Below are 16,308 nucleotides of genomic sequence, written 5' to 3' on the forward strand. Positions count from 1 at the left end.
TTGCAGCATCTGCCCTTCCGACCCTACTACCCTTATCCATCAGCCCACGGCCACGAACTAACTTTAGGCTACTATATTTATTTTAATTACTACTGCCGAAATATCTATCGAGAGTGTTGTAGAGCTATACCCATTGTAGAAGGGTGCTCATACATCCCATTTTTAATTCCTGCGGCCATAGAAAGTAGATTTCGGGAAGACCCTCGAACACAGTCTATATGTGATAGGGGAACACGTACAGTTGTTTTTTTTATCAATTGGTGGAAATATGATTGATGGTAGTCTCATCATTTTAGCTGCTCGTTCCTGCAAACATTCTCATGACTTTTTCGAACATTGTCATCGCCTTGTTTTATAATTATACCAGCATTTTCGTTTCTTGAACCCGCTCCCCGAATTGTCGTCCAAATAGAGCATTCGTTACAGATTAACCAAAGAGACTGAGAAAATTGCGAAATTGCCTGGAGAACGTTGTTTTAAACATCTCAGGTAGCTAGGGTATTGTTATTAACTTCTTTAAATTTACATTATTGCCCATTCAAACTGGACAACGTCGTTAAGGACTGGTCTTAAACGACATTTGCCGTATTTACTATATTCTCCCATGACAACTGACTCAGAACAGCTACTCTTTGCAGACGACACAAACGTTATTGTCAAAGAGGTGGAACATCATGTAAATCTTGTAGCTAATAAGTTAGTCAGGTACATCAGCAAGTGACTATCAGAGAACAGATTATTGATTAACTGTGACGCAAACTGCGACGCATACTGTTTATTACAGGGACTACTGTAAAAGTAAAAGTTTGCTGTCACCAGGTGGTCAAATGGTTCAAATGGCTCTGAGCACTATGGGACTTAACTTCTGAAGTCATCAGTCCCCTAGAACTTAGAACTACTTAAACATAACTAACCTAAGTACATCACACATATCCATGCCCGAGGCAGGATTCGAACCCGCGACGTAGCGGTCGCGCGGTTCCAGACTGTAGCGCCTCGAGCCGCTCGGCCACCCGGCCGGCCCAGGTGGTCAGACAATCGATGAATACCATTTTAAATTCATAGGACTGAGGACAGACAGAAAGTCTGCTCGGAAGAACCACGCTCAGAAACTTGTGTAGAAACTTAGTGCTACTATCTTCACTGTAAAAATGATCTCCAGCGCCTCTGACACTGGAACTCTAGTATCGCCGTTGGTATCATATTTGGGGCAGTTCTGTGTGCACGACAGGGATATTCTTAGCTTATAATAGTGCGGCCAGAGCGACTTGCAGTGTCAGTTCGTGAACTTCGTGTAGGCCGTTGTTCACGTGCAGCGGACTTTAACACTGCTATCCTTCTGCATCTATTCCTTTATGGGATTTGTTGTTGACAATACTGAATCATTCAGAGTGAACTGCTACGTTCATTCAGTCGAGACGATGTGCTCTTGTATAACAAGTGCTTAAGCATTGTAGAGATAGGTGCGCACTTTTTAGCAGGTTTCATTTTTAGTGGGCATTCAGCAGAACGGAAAGAACGGAGTGCTAAACCCCAAGCATTCAAGCCCCAGTTAAATGGCTTTCTTGTGTTTGATAAATAAATAAACATAATAAACAAATAACAGTTGACGGCCATGCTCGCTATTAAATACTATGCAAATAACACGCACCGACATAAAGCTATGAAGTAACTCTTTATGCAGCTATGCGATAACAAATTGAGAATAACAAATTCTTAACAATCATCTCCATCTGAACAGGCCTCGGAAGGCCCAACGTACCGACCGACCGCCGCATCATCCTTGGCCGATTGGCGTCACTGGATGCGGATATGAAGTATGTGGTCAACACACCGCTTTCACGGCCGTCTTAAAAAACATTCAAGTGTTATAAAAAACAAAGAGTAATAATGATGTCGCTCTACTCCCTCCAAAGCGCAGCATTTTGATTCGCTGTGCATTTATTTTCTCTGACTGCAGCGACTTCCACGAGTTCATTGATATGAACGTCATAAAGTCACATAAAATTGAAACACTCCAAACAAGAAGTGTAACCGTAACGTCACGGGAAACAGCCCAAATACTCCAGAATGAGATTTTCACTCTGCAGCGGAGTGTGCACTGATATGAAACTTCCTGGCAGATTAAAACTGTGTGCCCGACCGAGACTCGAACCTTCCAAACTCGAAGTTTGGAAGGTAGGAACGATGTACTGGCAGAAGTAAAGCTGTGAGTACCGGGCGTGAGTCGTGCTTCGGTAGCTCAGATGGTAGAGCACTTGCCCGCTGAAGGCAAAGGTCCCGAGTTCGAGTCTCGGTCGGGCACACAGTTTTAATCTGCCAGGAAGTTTCAGCCCAAATACTCTCTGCAATGCAAGTGTTTCTGGACGTTTTCTACGAACCCCTACATACTGCCGGTCGATGTGACCGAGCGGTTCTAGGCGCTTCAGTCCGGAACCGCTCTGCTGCTACGGTCGCAGGTTCGAATCCTCCCTCAGGCATGGATGTGTGTGATGTCCTTAGGTTAGTTAGGTTTAAGTAATTCTAAGTCTAGAGGACTGATAACCTCAGATGTTAAGTCCCATAGTGCTTAGAACCATTTGAACCAATCCTTCATACTGCTCTCGTACAGACAGCGAAGACAAGATTAGCTGAGGGATTTAAGCACGCAATCTTCCCACACTCCATACGCGAATCAAACAGGAAGAAACAACGAGAAATGATACAGTGGGAAATACTGTACACCTTGCACTTCACAGTGGTATGTAGAGTGTAGATGTAGATGAAGGGATGTGGTTAGTGTGTGTAGGGGTAGTGTAAAGCGCCCGGGAGGAAAGGGGGTGCATATGCAGTACTAATAAAAGCTAGCCTTCAGCACTCGATACTGTACAGCACTCCTTAGACACAGGAACGTGGCTGGATATTTAACGACCGTGTGCCTAAACACACATACCTGGTCGTTCCCGCAGCGGTTGATCCGCTGCTCTCTACACTGCCTGCTATGATGCGTCCTTTAATAAGTATTATCTAGCAGGGAGAGGAGCCACTCACAGCAACAACACCAAGTTGATCTGGTAGAATTCACTGTATTCCGTTAAACACTCGCACCGGGTGGGGCTGCATTGTTCACAACTAACATTATTCCACAATGGACGTGAGCAGTATTTGTACTCCAAGTACGTGTCCGTTGCGCCGTATAAGGTTGCTGTCTAAATGATGACATCCAATGCAAAAACACGATGCATAGAACACAAGATAATCACTGTTCTACGCATGTTTTATCAGTAGACGATTGGCACAGTTCTTCCAACAGTACTGAGCAGTTTATTAGCTTATAACATGAGCATGCGCGTGACAGAATCGCTACGCGAATGCTCCATAAAATTTCGGTTACGACACGAACGCGAAAGTACCTGCGCTCGTGATATTCAGCCAGTCAAAACGATATGTGTTTCTTTCACTTATAACTTGCAATCATGATCGTACCAGTTCACATTATTTGTCCGTAACCGTCGCGACGCGGTTGATTGTTGTTCTCCCGACACGACACACGAAACCGAGAAACATCACCTTTCGGATAAACATTGGCACTGCGTCGTGAACATTGAAATTAAACGTAAAACTTTTGTGGCAAACATTTTCAATTGCTTCACCAAAGCTTGTAAGATACGTGCTGCAGCCACGGCATCAACACAATACTCCGCCCGCGCTCCACGAAAGCTTCGCCACGACTCGCAACTGTTGCTCTGCGCTCGGCAGAGAGGCGACTATCGATGGTCAACGACACAATTCTACGCTTACAGAAGGCATAAAAAAAATCCAAAACGGACGATATTAGTGTCGGATCCATAGCAGACGGACTTACTGAACTGATTGGTGACGTACTCTAAAGTTTTTCATGTTTAGAACAAGATTTGACAGCGCCGGATAACCCCACTGCAAAGTCATTTGCATATTGTTGGGCACGTTTTTTCTCCACCTCGCCGTCTGTTCTCACTTCTGAAATGTGCTTTAGGGCAACCCTTCTTGAGTAAATTCAATCATTGAGCAGTGATGATACTGAAGGAGATCGATGAGGAGGGCAGATTTTGAAACATGTCCATTTTACATTGTATTATTGCAGTTGTAGTTTTTTTAGTTACTCAGTAACAATGGAATGTGCCTTGGCGCTGACAGAGGAAGGCGCCAACACGACTGGCTGCACGAACTACTTTGCCGGGCCGGCGCCGTTCTCGGAGGTGGAGACGAGGACCTACTCGCAGTTCCTGGCCAGCCTCGGCGACGACTTCCAGCTCTACCTGGACTTCCACAGCTACGGCCAGATGCTCATGTTCCCCTACGGACTCTCAAGTCTGGTCGCACCCAACTACGACGAGCTGGTGAGGCAACTGAAGCACCATTCCAGTCTGTTGCAGTTCACTCATACTTCACTCTGTTTGATAATACCACCATCTTCTCCAATCTAAGCAGGGATAAATAACAAACTTCTCACACTGTTTGCTGTCCGTGTTTCTTAAGAAACAGCCTTGCAAAATGAATCTTTGTCATAGGGGTCTTCAATCAGAAGTCTGGTTCGATGCAGCTCTTCACGTTATTCAGTCCTGTGCGAAGCTCTTCATCTCTGAATAACAATTGCAACCTAAATCTACTTATTGTATTGAAGTCTTGGCCTCCCTCTACGATTCGCCCCCTTCCCCCCCCCCCCCCTAACACACATACTTCCTTCCATTAAGGAACTACGATTCTTTGATGTCTCAGGATGTGAGCTACCAATCGATCCCTTCTCTTAGTCCAAATGGACCACAAATTTCTTTTTTCCTTAAGTCTATTCAGCATAATTCATTCGTTATTCGATTCACCCACCTAATTTTCAAAATTCTTCTATAACACTACATTTCAAAATCTTCTATTCTCTTCTTGCCAGAATTCTTTATCGTCCATGTTCGACTTCCATTTTCTCTGCCTCGTGATGACTGGGTGTTGTGTGATGTCCTTAGGTTAGTTAGGTTTAAGTAGTTCTAAGTTCTAGGGGACTGATGACCATAGATGTTAAGTCCCATAGTGCTCAGAGCCGTTTGAGCCATTTTTTTCGACTTCCATACAAGGCTCCAGTCCAGGTAAATTCCTCCAGAATCGACTTTTTGCCACTTAAATTTTTATTCGACGTTAGGAAATTTATCTTATTGAAAAACCCTTTTATTACAATTGCTAGGTTGTGTTTTAGATCCTCTTCAGTTCGGCCATTGACAATTATTTTACTGCCAGAACAGCAAAATTCAGTGAATGGATGAAGGATCTCATTTAATAATCTTATTCTATCTGTATCACCAAATTTATAAGGGACAATCAAAAATTTTCTGTTCGAACGCCATACAATCCAGACTTGGTACGCCAATCAGGAAAAACCGCTATGGGCACTGAGGCAACCATCCCACCGATGTACCAGGTGGAAAATATCTTTTTGCTAAAACAGCGTCTCCTGCTGGGTGAAGAAGAATAGAGTAGTACAGAGTTTGTATATCTTCGAACATTTTACATTTTGTTGGTGTAAATATTTATATATAAAGCTAAGATACAAGAGGCACATAATATTTCACGATATATCAGTGGCACATCGTTACACATAACGTGAAAATCATATATACAGGAATATACTAACCGACGACTTGTAACAACTTACAAGTTAGTATGACAGTAATTAGTGAGAACTTCATGTCACTTCAGTCTAATCCCTCATACTCTTTTTGAAGTAGCACGCTTTTTTCTTAAACCATTCTGGTAAAACAACTTTCTGATATACTGTAGGGAACTGAATGGGCAGCTTTGGAAGTATGTTGAAAAACCTGCTGCCTGGATATTTGTGGCTGTTGTTAACATTAGCTACCCAACTTCCGGGTATATGAACTGATTGTCTAGTGCATAGTCATTATAAGGTTAAAATCATTTAAGTTCTCTTTAACACTGAGAAGGCAGCTATACCTACACTGATCAGCCAGAACATTATCACCATCGACTTACAATCGATATAAACCCGTCCGGGTGATAGCAGCGTCACCTGGCGAGGAATGACTGCTAGTCCGAGACACGCACGGTGCATGTAATATGAGCGCGCTGTCCGTGTGTAGAATAGGGAAGGCATGCGATCTGAGTTTGACCGAGGGCAGATTGTGATGGCCCCGAGGCTCGGGACGAGCATTTCCAAAACTGCACAACATGTCGGGTGTTGGAGGAGTGCTCCAACACGGGGCGAAACCAAGGTGAAACGATGTATAGACGTCGTGGGGTTGGGCGGCAACGCCTCACTACAAATGTCGGACGTCGTAGGCAGGGCAGAGTGGTAAAACAGGACAGGCGGCGAACTGTAGCGGAACTATCAGCAGACGTTAATACTGGGCAGAGTACAAGTGTGTCTGAACACGGAATGTACTGAAGACTCCTAAGGACGCGCCTCCGCAGCCGATGACCCATGCAGGTGCCAATGTTAAGACCACGACATCGGCAACTACGACTGAAACGTGCAGGTGACCATCGGCACAGGACTTTGGGCGCAGTGGCAGAGCGTTGCATGGTCTGGTGAGTCCCGATATCTTTTTCATCAGCCGATGGGAGGACGCGAAACCGTCGTCTTCCAGGGATACGGCTCCTTGTCACCTGTATTGCTCGGCAGACACAAGCTGGCGCCGGCTCCATTACACTTTCGGAAACATTCATGTCTACATCTACATCTACATCTACATGGTTACTTTGCAACTCACACTGGCAGAGGGTTCATCGAACCATTTTCATACTACTTCTCTACCATTCCACTCTCGAATGGCGCGTGGGAAATGGGAACGCCTAAATCTTTTCTTTCGAGCTCTGATTTCTCTTATTTTATTATGATGACCATTTCTCCCTACGTAGGTGGGTGTCTACAAAATATTTTTGCATTCGGAAGAGAAAGTTGGTGACTGAAATTTTGTAAACAGATCTCGGCTCAAAGAAAACCGCCTTTGTTTCAGTGACTGCCACCCCAGACTCGCGTATCGTATCAGTTACACTCTCACCCCTATTGCGTGATAACACGAAACGAGCTGCCCTTCTTTGCACTTTTTCAATGTCCTCCGTCAAACCTACCTGGTAAGGATCCCACACCGCGCAGCAATATTCCAGCAGAGGACGGAAAAATGTAATATAGGCTGTCCCTTTAGTGGGTTTGTCGCATCTTCTAAGTGTTCTGCCAACAAAGCTCAGTCTTTCTTTCGCCTTCCCCACGATGTTCTCTATGTGGTCTTTCCAATTTAAGTTGCTCGTAATTGTATTTCCTAGGTATTTAGTCGAATTGACAGCCCTTAGATTTGTGCGATTTATCGTATACCCAAAAGTTATCGAATGGTTCAAATGGCTCTGAGCACTATGGCACTTAACATCTATGGTCATCAGTCCCCTAGAACTTAGAACTACTTAAACCTAACTAACCTAAGGACATCACACAACACCCAGTCATCACGAGACAGAGAAAATCCCTGACCCCGCCGGGAATCGAACCCGGGAACCCGGGCTTGGGAAGCGAGAACGCTACCGCACGACCACGAGCTGCGGACCAAAATTTATCGGTTTTCTTTTAGTAACCATGTGGATGACCTCGCACTTTTCTTTGGTTAGTGCCAATTGCCACTTTTCGCACCATATAGAAATTCTCTCTAGATCATTTTGTAATTGGAATTGATCGTCTGATGTTTTTACCGACGGTAAATTACAGCGTCATCTGCAGACAATCTAAGGGGGCTGCTCAGATTATTACCTAGATCATTTACGTAAATCAGGAACAGCATAGGGCCTCTGACATTACCTTGCGGAACGCCAGGTATCACTTCTGTTCTGTTCGATGATTTACCGTCTATCACTGCGAACTGTGACCTCTCTTAGAGGAAATCACGAATACAGTCACACAACTGAGACGATACTCCATATGCACGCAATTTGATTACGGCGGAGCTCGTGCTAGGCACCATGACGGCCGAGGAGTATCGTACATCGGTTGCAGACAACATACATCCCTTCGTGACGATCGTATTTCCCGACAGCAGTCGGCCGTTGTGGCCGAGCGGTTCTAGGCGCTTCAGTCCGGAACCGCGCTGTTGCTACGGTCCCAGGTTCGAATCCGGCCTCGGGCATGGATGTGTGTGATGTCCTTAGGCTAGTTAGGTTTAAGTAGTTCTAAGTCCAGGGGAATGGTGACCTCAGATGTTAAGTCCCATTGTGCTTAGAGCCAGTGGTATTTTTCAAGACGGTAATGCGCCATGTAACAAGGCCGGGAGTGTGATGGGGGTAGTTCAACGAATACAGTGCCGAGTTCCCATTGGCGTTCTGGCCCCCCAACTCGCCAGATTCGAGCTGGGGCGAACGCATCTGGGGGACGTCAGACCTCATCGCCCCCCTCCACGGAGTTTACAGGAATTAGGTGACGTGTGTGTGTGTGTGTGTGTGTGTGTGTGTGTATGTGTGTATGTGTGTGTGTGTGTGTGTGTGCGTGTGTGTGTGTGCAGATGTGGTGTCAGCTCCCTCCAGAGACCTACCAAGACCTCATTGTTTTCACGCCACTACGGTTCCCCACTGTTATCCGTGTGAAAGACGGACACACTGGTTACTGAGGCCTTGCAAGCGACCTGCTTGCTGTACATTCTCTTTCGAAAGGAGTAGCAGACCCTTCAAGGCCTTTTTTAAGGGATCGAAGGCGTGGTAATTGCCTGGGGGAGACCAGGGCTTTTGGGGTAGGTGTTCCAGTGTTTCCCACGAGTTGGCGTAACTTTGCGTTACGACATTTGCGATGCGGGAACGTGCGACGTCATGCAACAGCAACATCCAGCACTGTACTTGCACCACATTTCCACAACGGCGGTTTTCTACGGACTTGCTGCCCCGTACACATTCTTCATTCTCCGATGGATGTTTGCTGGTGTTGGTCCTTCGGCAGTCCATAAAAAAATAACACGTCGTTGGTTCTCTTTGGACGCATCTGGTAATAACGTCGGCATAGCTCACGATTCCATTCACTGCACACACGTCGGAAAGGCACGAATGCTACACTAATATCTTGCCTACGTGTTGCTTCTTATACACGCGCATCGGAGTAGCGCTATGTTGCATGTACGGTGCAGCAACGCCCTCGAACGGGAGCTTTTTGATCGCCCTTACATTTCGACTACACAACTCTCGTTTTTCTTTCATTGATATTCACTTTACGCCTTATTTTCAGCGGACTATGCTTCCAGTTAAAATGCTGTTGTCAGTCCTTTGCCGTCTCTGGCATAGTTACAGTGTTATTGGCAAACTACAAAGTTTTTATTTTTTCTCCTGAACTTCAATTCTTTTTCCAAATTCCTGCGTGGTTTCTTTTATTGTCTGCTCGCTGTACAGATTAGTTAACATCGTCTCACTCCCAACTAATGCTTTTATTTCGTACCCTTCGATTCTTAAAACACCAGTCTGGTTTCTGGATAAGTTGTAGATAACCTTTCGCTCTATTTGTTTTAGCCCTGCTGTCCTCAAAGTTGCAAAGAGTGTATTCCAGTCTATACTATAAAAAGCCTTCTCTAAATCTACAAATGCTTCAGTCTGTCTTCTAACGTAAAAATGACTCAAACGAATGTTTCCGCTTTTTTCCAGCTTGAAATAGCGGGTAGGGCTGCAGAAGTTCTGGCTTCCAGATACGGCACCCAGTTCACATACGGCAGCATTGTGGACACTATCTGTGAGTACCAACACGATTCTGATGCAACAATATACTGTGTACCAATAACAAAAGCCATTGCAACTAAAAAGATATCAGTTCAAAAATATATAATAATTGTAGCAGTAGTAGTTTTATTCGTCCGTAGATCACTTTTACGGGGATATCGGATATGTTGTAGTATTACAACTGAAGAACAACAAAAATTATGTAATTCATATGTATAGTCATTCACATACGTACAGGTTTGGTTTGAGGAAGATGGGACATATAGTCGCCCGTCTCCTTACAGCATCTTTGAAAGACATTTAACCTTCCTGTAACATTTAAGTGCTATTCACTGTTCCTGAAACACAACCTATTGTACATAATCGGCTAAACAGATGTATATGCGATACTGCTTACTCCAGAATCATTCCGTGCCTGCAAGAAATGCGGCAACATAGCCCATGACTGGACAGCATGTTTCTTCTTTCCATCTCTCCTCAATACTGAAATTCCCAATACCATTGTAACCTCCCCACAAAAATTTTAATGACAATGTTTAAATGATAATGAAAATCGTGCTAAACGTAACCTCCCGGTAAAAAATAAGCAAAATGAAAAGAATTGAATAGAATTGCAAATAGAGCCAAGTGTTAGCTTCCCACAGTAATAAAACTCAATGATAATAAAAATGTGCAAAAATGCTAAGTCCCCACAAAATTAACGTTAAGATCAACCTGATAAATTTATATAAGGTCATCTGCGCTGACCTTAGGCCCTGTGCAATAATCAACCTGATAAATTGATTCTGGTAGGAAAAGCAAAGGAAATATTGTTTCAATTGTAATGATTATTTTCTTAAAACGATTGCTTGCAGAACAAAATTATTATTGGGGCAATTCTTGAACAAATTAATTACAGTTAATATACATTACATTATCAGATGTGCGCAATGCTGCTTCATTACCTTATTTAAAGTATACCTCGTCCTGAACCTTGACCAGAGACCCATGTCGACGCCCGCCGACTCCTCACACACAACTCCGACTATCTCGCGCGCTTCTAACGCTGACTGAACTACATGCTCTCGCGACTCGCTACGTACAGCAACTGCCTCGCAACAGAACAGAACTCTCTCGCGGTGAAGCGCAGACTGGCAACGATAAATAACTCTCTGGTCAGAGATTCTGTCATGCCTCGCCATCGCTGTTACCGAATACATACGTGTTTCACCATAAGATCAAAAATTAGATTAATAGGAATTATTATTCGGCAGTGGTAATGCAGACATATTATTCTTTGGAATTGCACGTATCCTGAGAAAAAAGTATTACGTATTTATCTGCGTCACTGAAACTACATCTACGGAGACTGGTAGCTAGTTTATGCGTCAGATGCTGCAACCAAATAAATACATATTTTACGCAAAGGAATCTGCCTTGAGCTTGTGTAGGGTTAAACCGTGTCTTGAAGATGGTCGCTTGACGGAAATTAATTGCCTCGAAATCAATATTCATTACAACGGCTTTTGATTGTTCCACGCTTTCGGTGTTTGAACTGAAAGGATCTGGGATTGCATCTCACATCCAACGAAAGAAAAAAAAGATTTGAAAATAAAAATAAGAATAATAATAATGGTAATAATTATAATTATAATAACAGTCTTAGAAAAGTGAAACACTTTAGCGAAACATCTGAACCGCCCATTGCGGATATTGACTCTTTAATTTAGATTTCGCAAAGTTGTCAGTAAATGGAACAGAGGCCTCAAAGGCAAAATATATAGGAAGAGTATAACTGCAGACAGTGTTGTCTAATAATTTCTTGTCCACAGCACCCAGTCATTCACAAACAAGCAGCATTCGATTCATTGGTGCACCATCTCATACCTGATCCAGTGTCCAAAGAAGATTTCCGAGGAGAGTTAGACACTATGAAATTTATTGCGTCAACCATAGGCTATAACCCAGTCATGATTGGTCACACGTAACACAAGAAGCGAAAAACCAAGCCACAGTCTTCCGTTATGTTTCCTCAGCTGTTTTTTCCAGTGTTTGCAAATGGTGGTGTACTATCTCGCACTTAGGACAAGTGCCGTAGATTGTAGCTAAAACACTGAAATTCTGCATGTGTGAAGATTTTTACTATTTGAGAAAAGCAACAATCCAGTATATTTTCAACATACAAGACCCAGTTAATACACGACAGAGCCGGCCGAGGTGGCCGAGCGGTTCTAGGCGCTACAGTATGGAACCGCGCGACCGCTACGGTCGCAGGTTCGAATCCTGCCTCGAGCATGGATGTGTCTGATGTCCTTAGGTTAGCTAGGTTTAAGTAGTTCTACGTTCTAGAGGACTGATGACCTCAGAAGTTAAGTCCCATAGTGCTCAGAGCCATTTGAACCATTTTTGAATAGACGACAGTGGTGGATGTAAACTGGTTCATCTTGACTAATACGTTTTACATGCGGCAGTCAGGTTGAGACATAGCAAAAATAATGACTGACCATTGACGCAATTCGAAGTCGTAGAATTCTGACTACACATTGGCTGAGCGTGTTCCAGCCACAGTCCGAGGTCCTTTTTCTGGCAAGCAAAGGGTGAAAACCGAATCCATCCGAAGCCCTGGAGACATCTGACACACACAATCCTCATTTAATGTTACATGACAGAACATAGTTTAATACTTCCCCTATCTTAACATCACTTAAGCTCAAAATATCTTCAATTCTTCACACACTATACGTTACATTCTATGCTTCCATTTCTCCGTGTATTTATTTATTTTATTGCGACTGTCAATGTCTTCCAAATCGTTATACACTGCGGTGATAAAACGCATAGGATAGCGACGGAGAATAAACAGACTTTGGACGCAGAATGGTAGCCGGAGCTAGACGTATGGAACATTCCATTTGGGAAGTCGTTACGGAATTCAGTATTCAGAGATCCATAGTGTCAAGAGTGTGCCGAGAAAACCAAACGTCAGACATTACATCTCACCACGGGCAACGCAGTAGCCGACGACTTTCACTTAACGACCGAGAGGAACTACGTTTTCGTAGAATTGTCAGTGCTAACAGACAAGCAATACTGCTTGACATAACCGCAGAAATCAATGTGGCAGGTACTTCGAACGTATCCGTTAGGACAGTGCGGCGAAATCTGGCGTTGATGGGCTATGGCAGCAGACTATAGACGCGAGTGTTTTTGTTAACATCACGACATTGTCTGCAGCGCCTCTCCTGTGCTTGTGACCACATCGGTTGGACCCTAGACGACTGGAAAACCGTGGTCCGATTTGAGTTGGTAAGAGCTAATGGGAGAGATAGAGAGTGCCGAAGACGCCACGAAGCCATGGACCCAAATTTTTAACAAAGCACTTTGCAGCGTGATGGTGGCACCATAATGGTGTGGGCTGTGTTTATATGGAATTAAATGGGTCCCCTGACGGACTGAAACGATCATTGACTGAAAATGGTTATGTTCGACTACTTGGAGACCATTTTCAGATATTCATGTACTTCATGCTCCCAAACAACGATGGAATTGTCAGCGGGCCACAATTGTTGGCGATTGGTTTGAAGGTCATTCTGGACAGTTCGAGCGAATGATTTGGCCACTCAAATCGCCAGTCGTGAATCCCATAGAACATTTATGCTACATAATCGAGAGGTCAGTTCATGTAGAAAATCCTGTACTGGCGACACTTTCGCACTTATGGGAGGCTATAGGGGCAGCATGGTTCAGTATTTCTGCAGGGGACTTCTAAAGACTTGTTGTGTCCATTCACGTCAAGTTTTCTCAGCTTGACTGATAAATGTTCTTCTGGGTGTTCTGCCAAGTTGTTTTTTAAAACTTATGCACAATACTTCGACGACCGACCCAATCGCCTTCTTCAAGTGCTACATCAGTTGGAGTCCAGACATCGAGTATAAAGCAGTTCACATAATATGCAAAAAACTGGTGATTTCTCAAACTGGGGAACAATCAAGAATGGGGTGCCGCAAGGTTCGGTCTTGGGTCCTCTGCTGTTCTTAATGTATATATTAATGACTTGCCATACTATATTCACGAAGATGCAAAGCTGGTACTTTTTGCCGATGATACAAGTATAGCTATCACACCTGACAGACAAGAATTAACTGGTGAAATTGTAAACGATGTTTTTCAGAAAATCATTAAGTGGTTCTCTGCAAATGGGCTCTCATTAAACTTTGACAAAACACAGCATATACAGTTCCACACAGTAAATGGAATGACACCATTAATAAATATAGACTTAGATCAGAAATCGATAGCTAAGGTAGAATATTCAAAATTTCTAGGTGTATGCATTGATCAAGGGTTGAACTGGAAAAAACACACTGAGGATCTGCTGAAACGTTTGAGTTCAGCTACTTATGCTATTAGGGTCATTGCAAATTTTGGCGATATACATCTCAGTAAATTAGCTTACCATGCCTATTTTCATTCTCTGCTTTCGTATGGCATCATATTCTGGGGTAACTCATCATTGAGTAAAACAGTGGTCATTGCACAAAAGTGTTTAATCTGAATAATTGCTGGAGCTCATCCAAGATCATCCTGCAGACACTTATTTAAAGAGCTAGAGATCTTCACTGTAGCCTCTCAATATATATATTCACTTATGAAATTTGTTATTAACAATCCGAACGAATTCAAAAGTAATAGCAGTGTACATGGCTACAACAATAGGAGAAAGGATGAACTACACTATTCAAGGTTAAATGTAACTTTGGCTCAGAAGGGGGTAAATTATGCTGCCACGAGAGTCTTTGGTCACTTACCTAATAGCATCAAAAGTCTGACAGATAGCCATATAGCATTTAAAAGGAAATTAAAAGAATTTCTTAATGGCAACTCCTACTCATTAGATGAATTTTTGGATATAGTAAGTGGGTAACTTTCCCAACCCCCCCCCCCCCCGGCAAAAAAAATAAAAAATATTAAGTGTCATGTAATATTTTGTGTAACGTAATATCTTGTATATACACGTTTTATTAACCTGACACGTTCCACATCATTACGAAGTGTCGTATTCATGATCTATGGAACAAGTACTAATCTAATGTAATGTGACAGCAAATCTCGCAGTACCTGAAGAAGACGACTGATTCGGTCGCCTAAACATTGTACATACAATACTATCGCGTTATAGTTATTAGTGTTATCTTTTACTCTGTTTTTGCATCACCTTCCATGTGTTATTCCTTTCCAGGCTTTTCTCCAATATTCTTGTATTTATTTTAATGATATTAACAATTTAATTTGAATTTCTGTATGGGCTGTTCTGTTATTTTGTCCACATGTATCTCTGCTCTTTGTTGAGTATATTATTTCCTCATATTGTCGTCCTCTTATTTCGCCTCACCACATGTCTCTCTCTCTCTCTCTCTCTCTCTCTCTCTCTCTCTCTCTCTCTCTCTCTCTCCCCCTCTCCCCCCCCCCCCCCCCCCCACACACATCACTGTTTTGTCTAAGTTTAATCTTATTCTTTTATGGTATAGCTCTTTCACACTTGTTTACCGTTTGGCTTCTATGCTTTCAATTATGTTACAATTGCACTATCAAAGATGTCATTTTCTCTGTTCTTGCACCTCAGTCTCCACGTATAATATCCTTTCAAAGTTGGTCACCAGTGCTGTTTGATCTTTTATGAATATAGTCGGCATTAGTCTAATGATGACATGTTTGTGCTTTTCGTGTGTAAACTTCTTTACTAATGGATTCTTCCTGACTGCTTACTTGAACTTGATACCGTAGAGAAACTTATAAAGTGTTTGAGGGACGCGCTTCTGCCTCAGACCCGGCGGCCGGCAGCAGCATCGACTGGCTGATGGGCGTGCAGGGCAAACGCTTCCCCTTCGCATGGGAACTGCGGGACACGGGCGAGTTCGGCCACCTGCTGCCCGCAGACCAGATCGTCCCCACCAGCGAGGAGACCTTCGACAGCGTCCTCTCCGTCCTCAACGACGTGCTCGCGCTCGTTCAGCGTGGCGGCTCGTAGCAGCTTCCCGTCTACGTGTGAACTTTGAACAATAAACGCTCTTTCTTAAGCACACTTGTGTTTGACATTTCTGACGCCCTTATCTATTACGACAGGCTCTGTGTAATGACAAATACTCGAGAGTGTTGAGGACTGATGGCATGCTAAACCAGTTCTCAACTGCACAAGTCTGACTTTGCAACATGTGGACAAGCATCCTCGCCGGCAACTCCTCAGAAGTGGTGGGAATAATCTCGCCAATATATAAATAATCGTAATATTACATGGGCGTCATAATAACTGCCTAATAACCTGGTTTAGCCCACACCCGACAGTGAATATGGCTGGTCAGTCTGGGACTTGAGCCCACCCTAGTGGTGTGGATGTTCGAACGTATAAATAGGTTAATGGGCTTAAGGTCTGTTTCAGTTACTACATGCTATTGCATGGCGTGCACAACACATTACTTGTCTTTAGTTCTCTGGCCTGGTGTTAGGTCTATGCTTTCATCTACTGGCAGCTTCATCAGCTACCAATATGGAAACTATCCTGCCGGCCGAAGTGGCCGTGCGGTTAAAGGCGCTGCAGTCTGGAACCGCAAGACCGCTATGGTCGCAGGTTCG

The 16,308-nt window shown here is 43.6% G+C and overlaps 1 protein-coding gene across 1 annotated transcript in view; it reads left to right on the forward strand.

Annotated features, from left to right (window-relative positions):
- The window catches only part of LOC126474257 (zinc carboxypeptidase-like), a 52,392-nt gene extending 36,686 nt beyond the window's left edge, over positions 1-15,706 (forward strand). Inside the window, exons 7-9 of the mRNA XM_050101722.1 lie at positions 4,156-4,358; positions 9,628-9,712; positions 15,504-15,706. Coding sequence (XP_049957679.1) covers positions 4,156-4,358; positions 9,628-9,712; positions 15,504-15,706 — 491 coding nt within the window. The remainder of the gene's footprint in view (positions 1-4,155; positions 4,359-9,627; positions 9,713-15,503) is intronic.
- The last annotated feature ends 602 nt before the right edge of the window (positions 15,707-16,308 follow it).

This window comes from Schistocerca serialis, chromosome 4 (assembly GCF_023864345.2).
Source record: "Schistocerca serialis cubense isolate TAMUIC-IGC-003099 chromosome 4, iqSchSeri2.2, whole genome shotgun sequence".
In the NCBI taxonomy this organism is placed as follows: Eukaryota; Metazoa; Arthropoda; class Insecta; order Orthoptera; family Acrididae; genus Schistocerca; species Schistocerca serialis.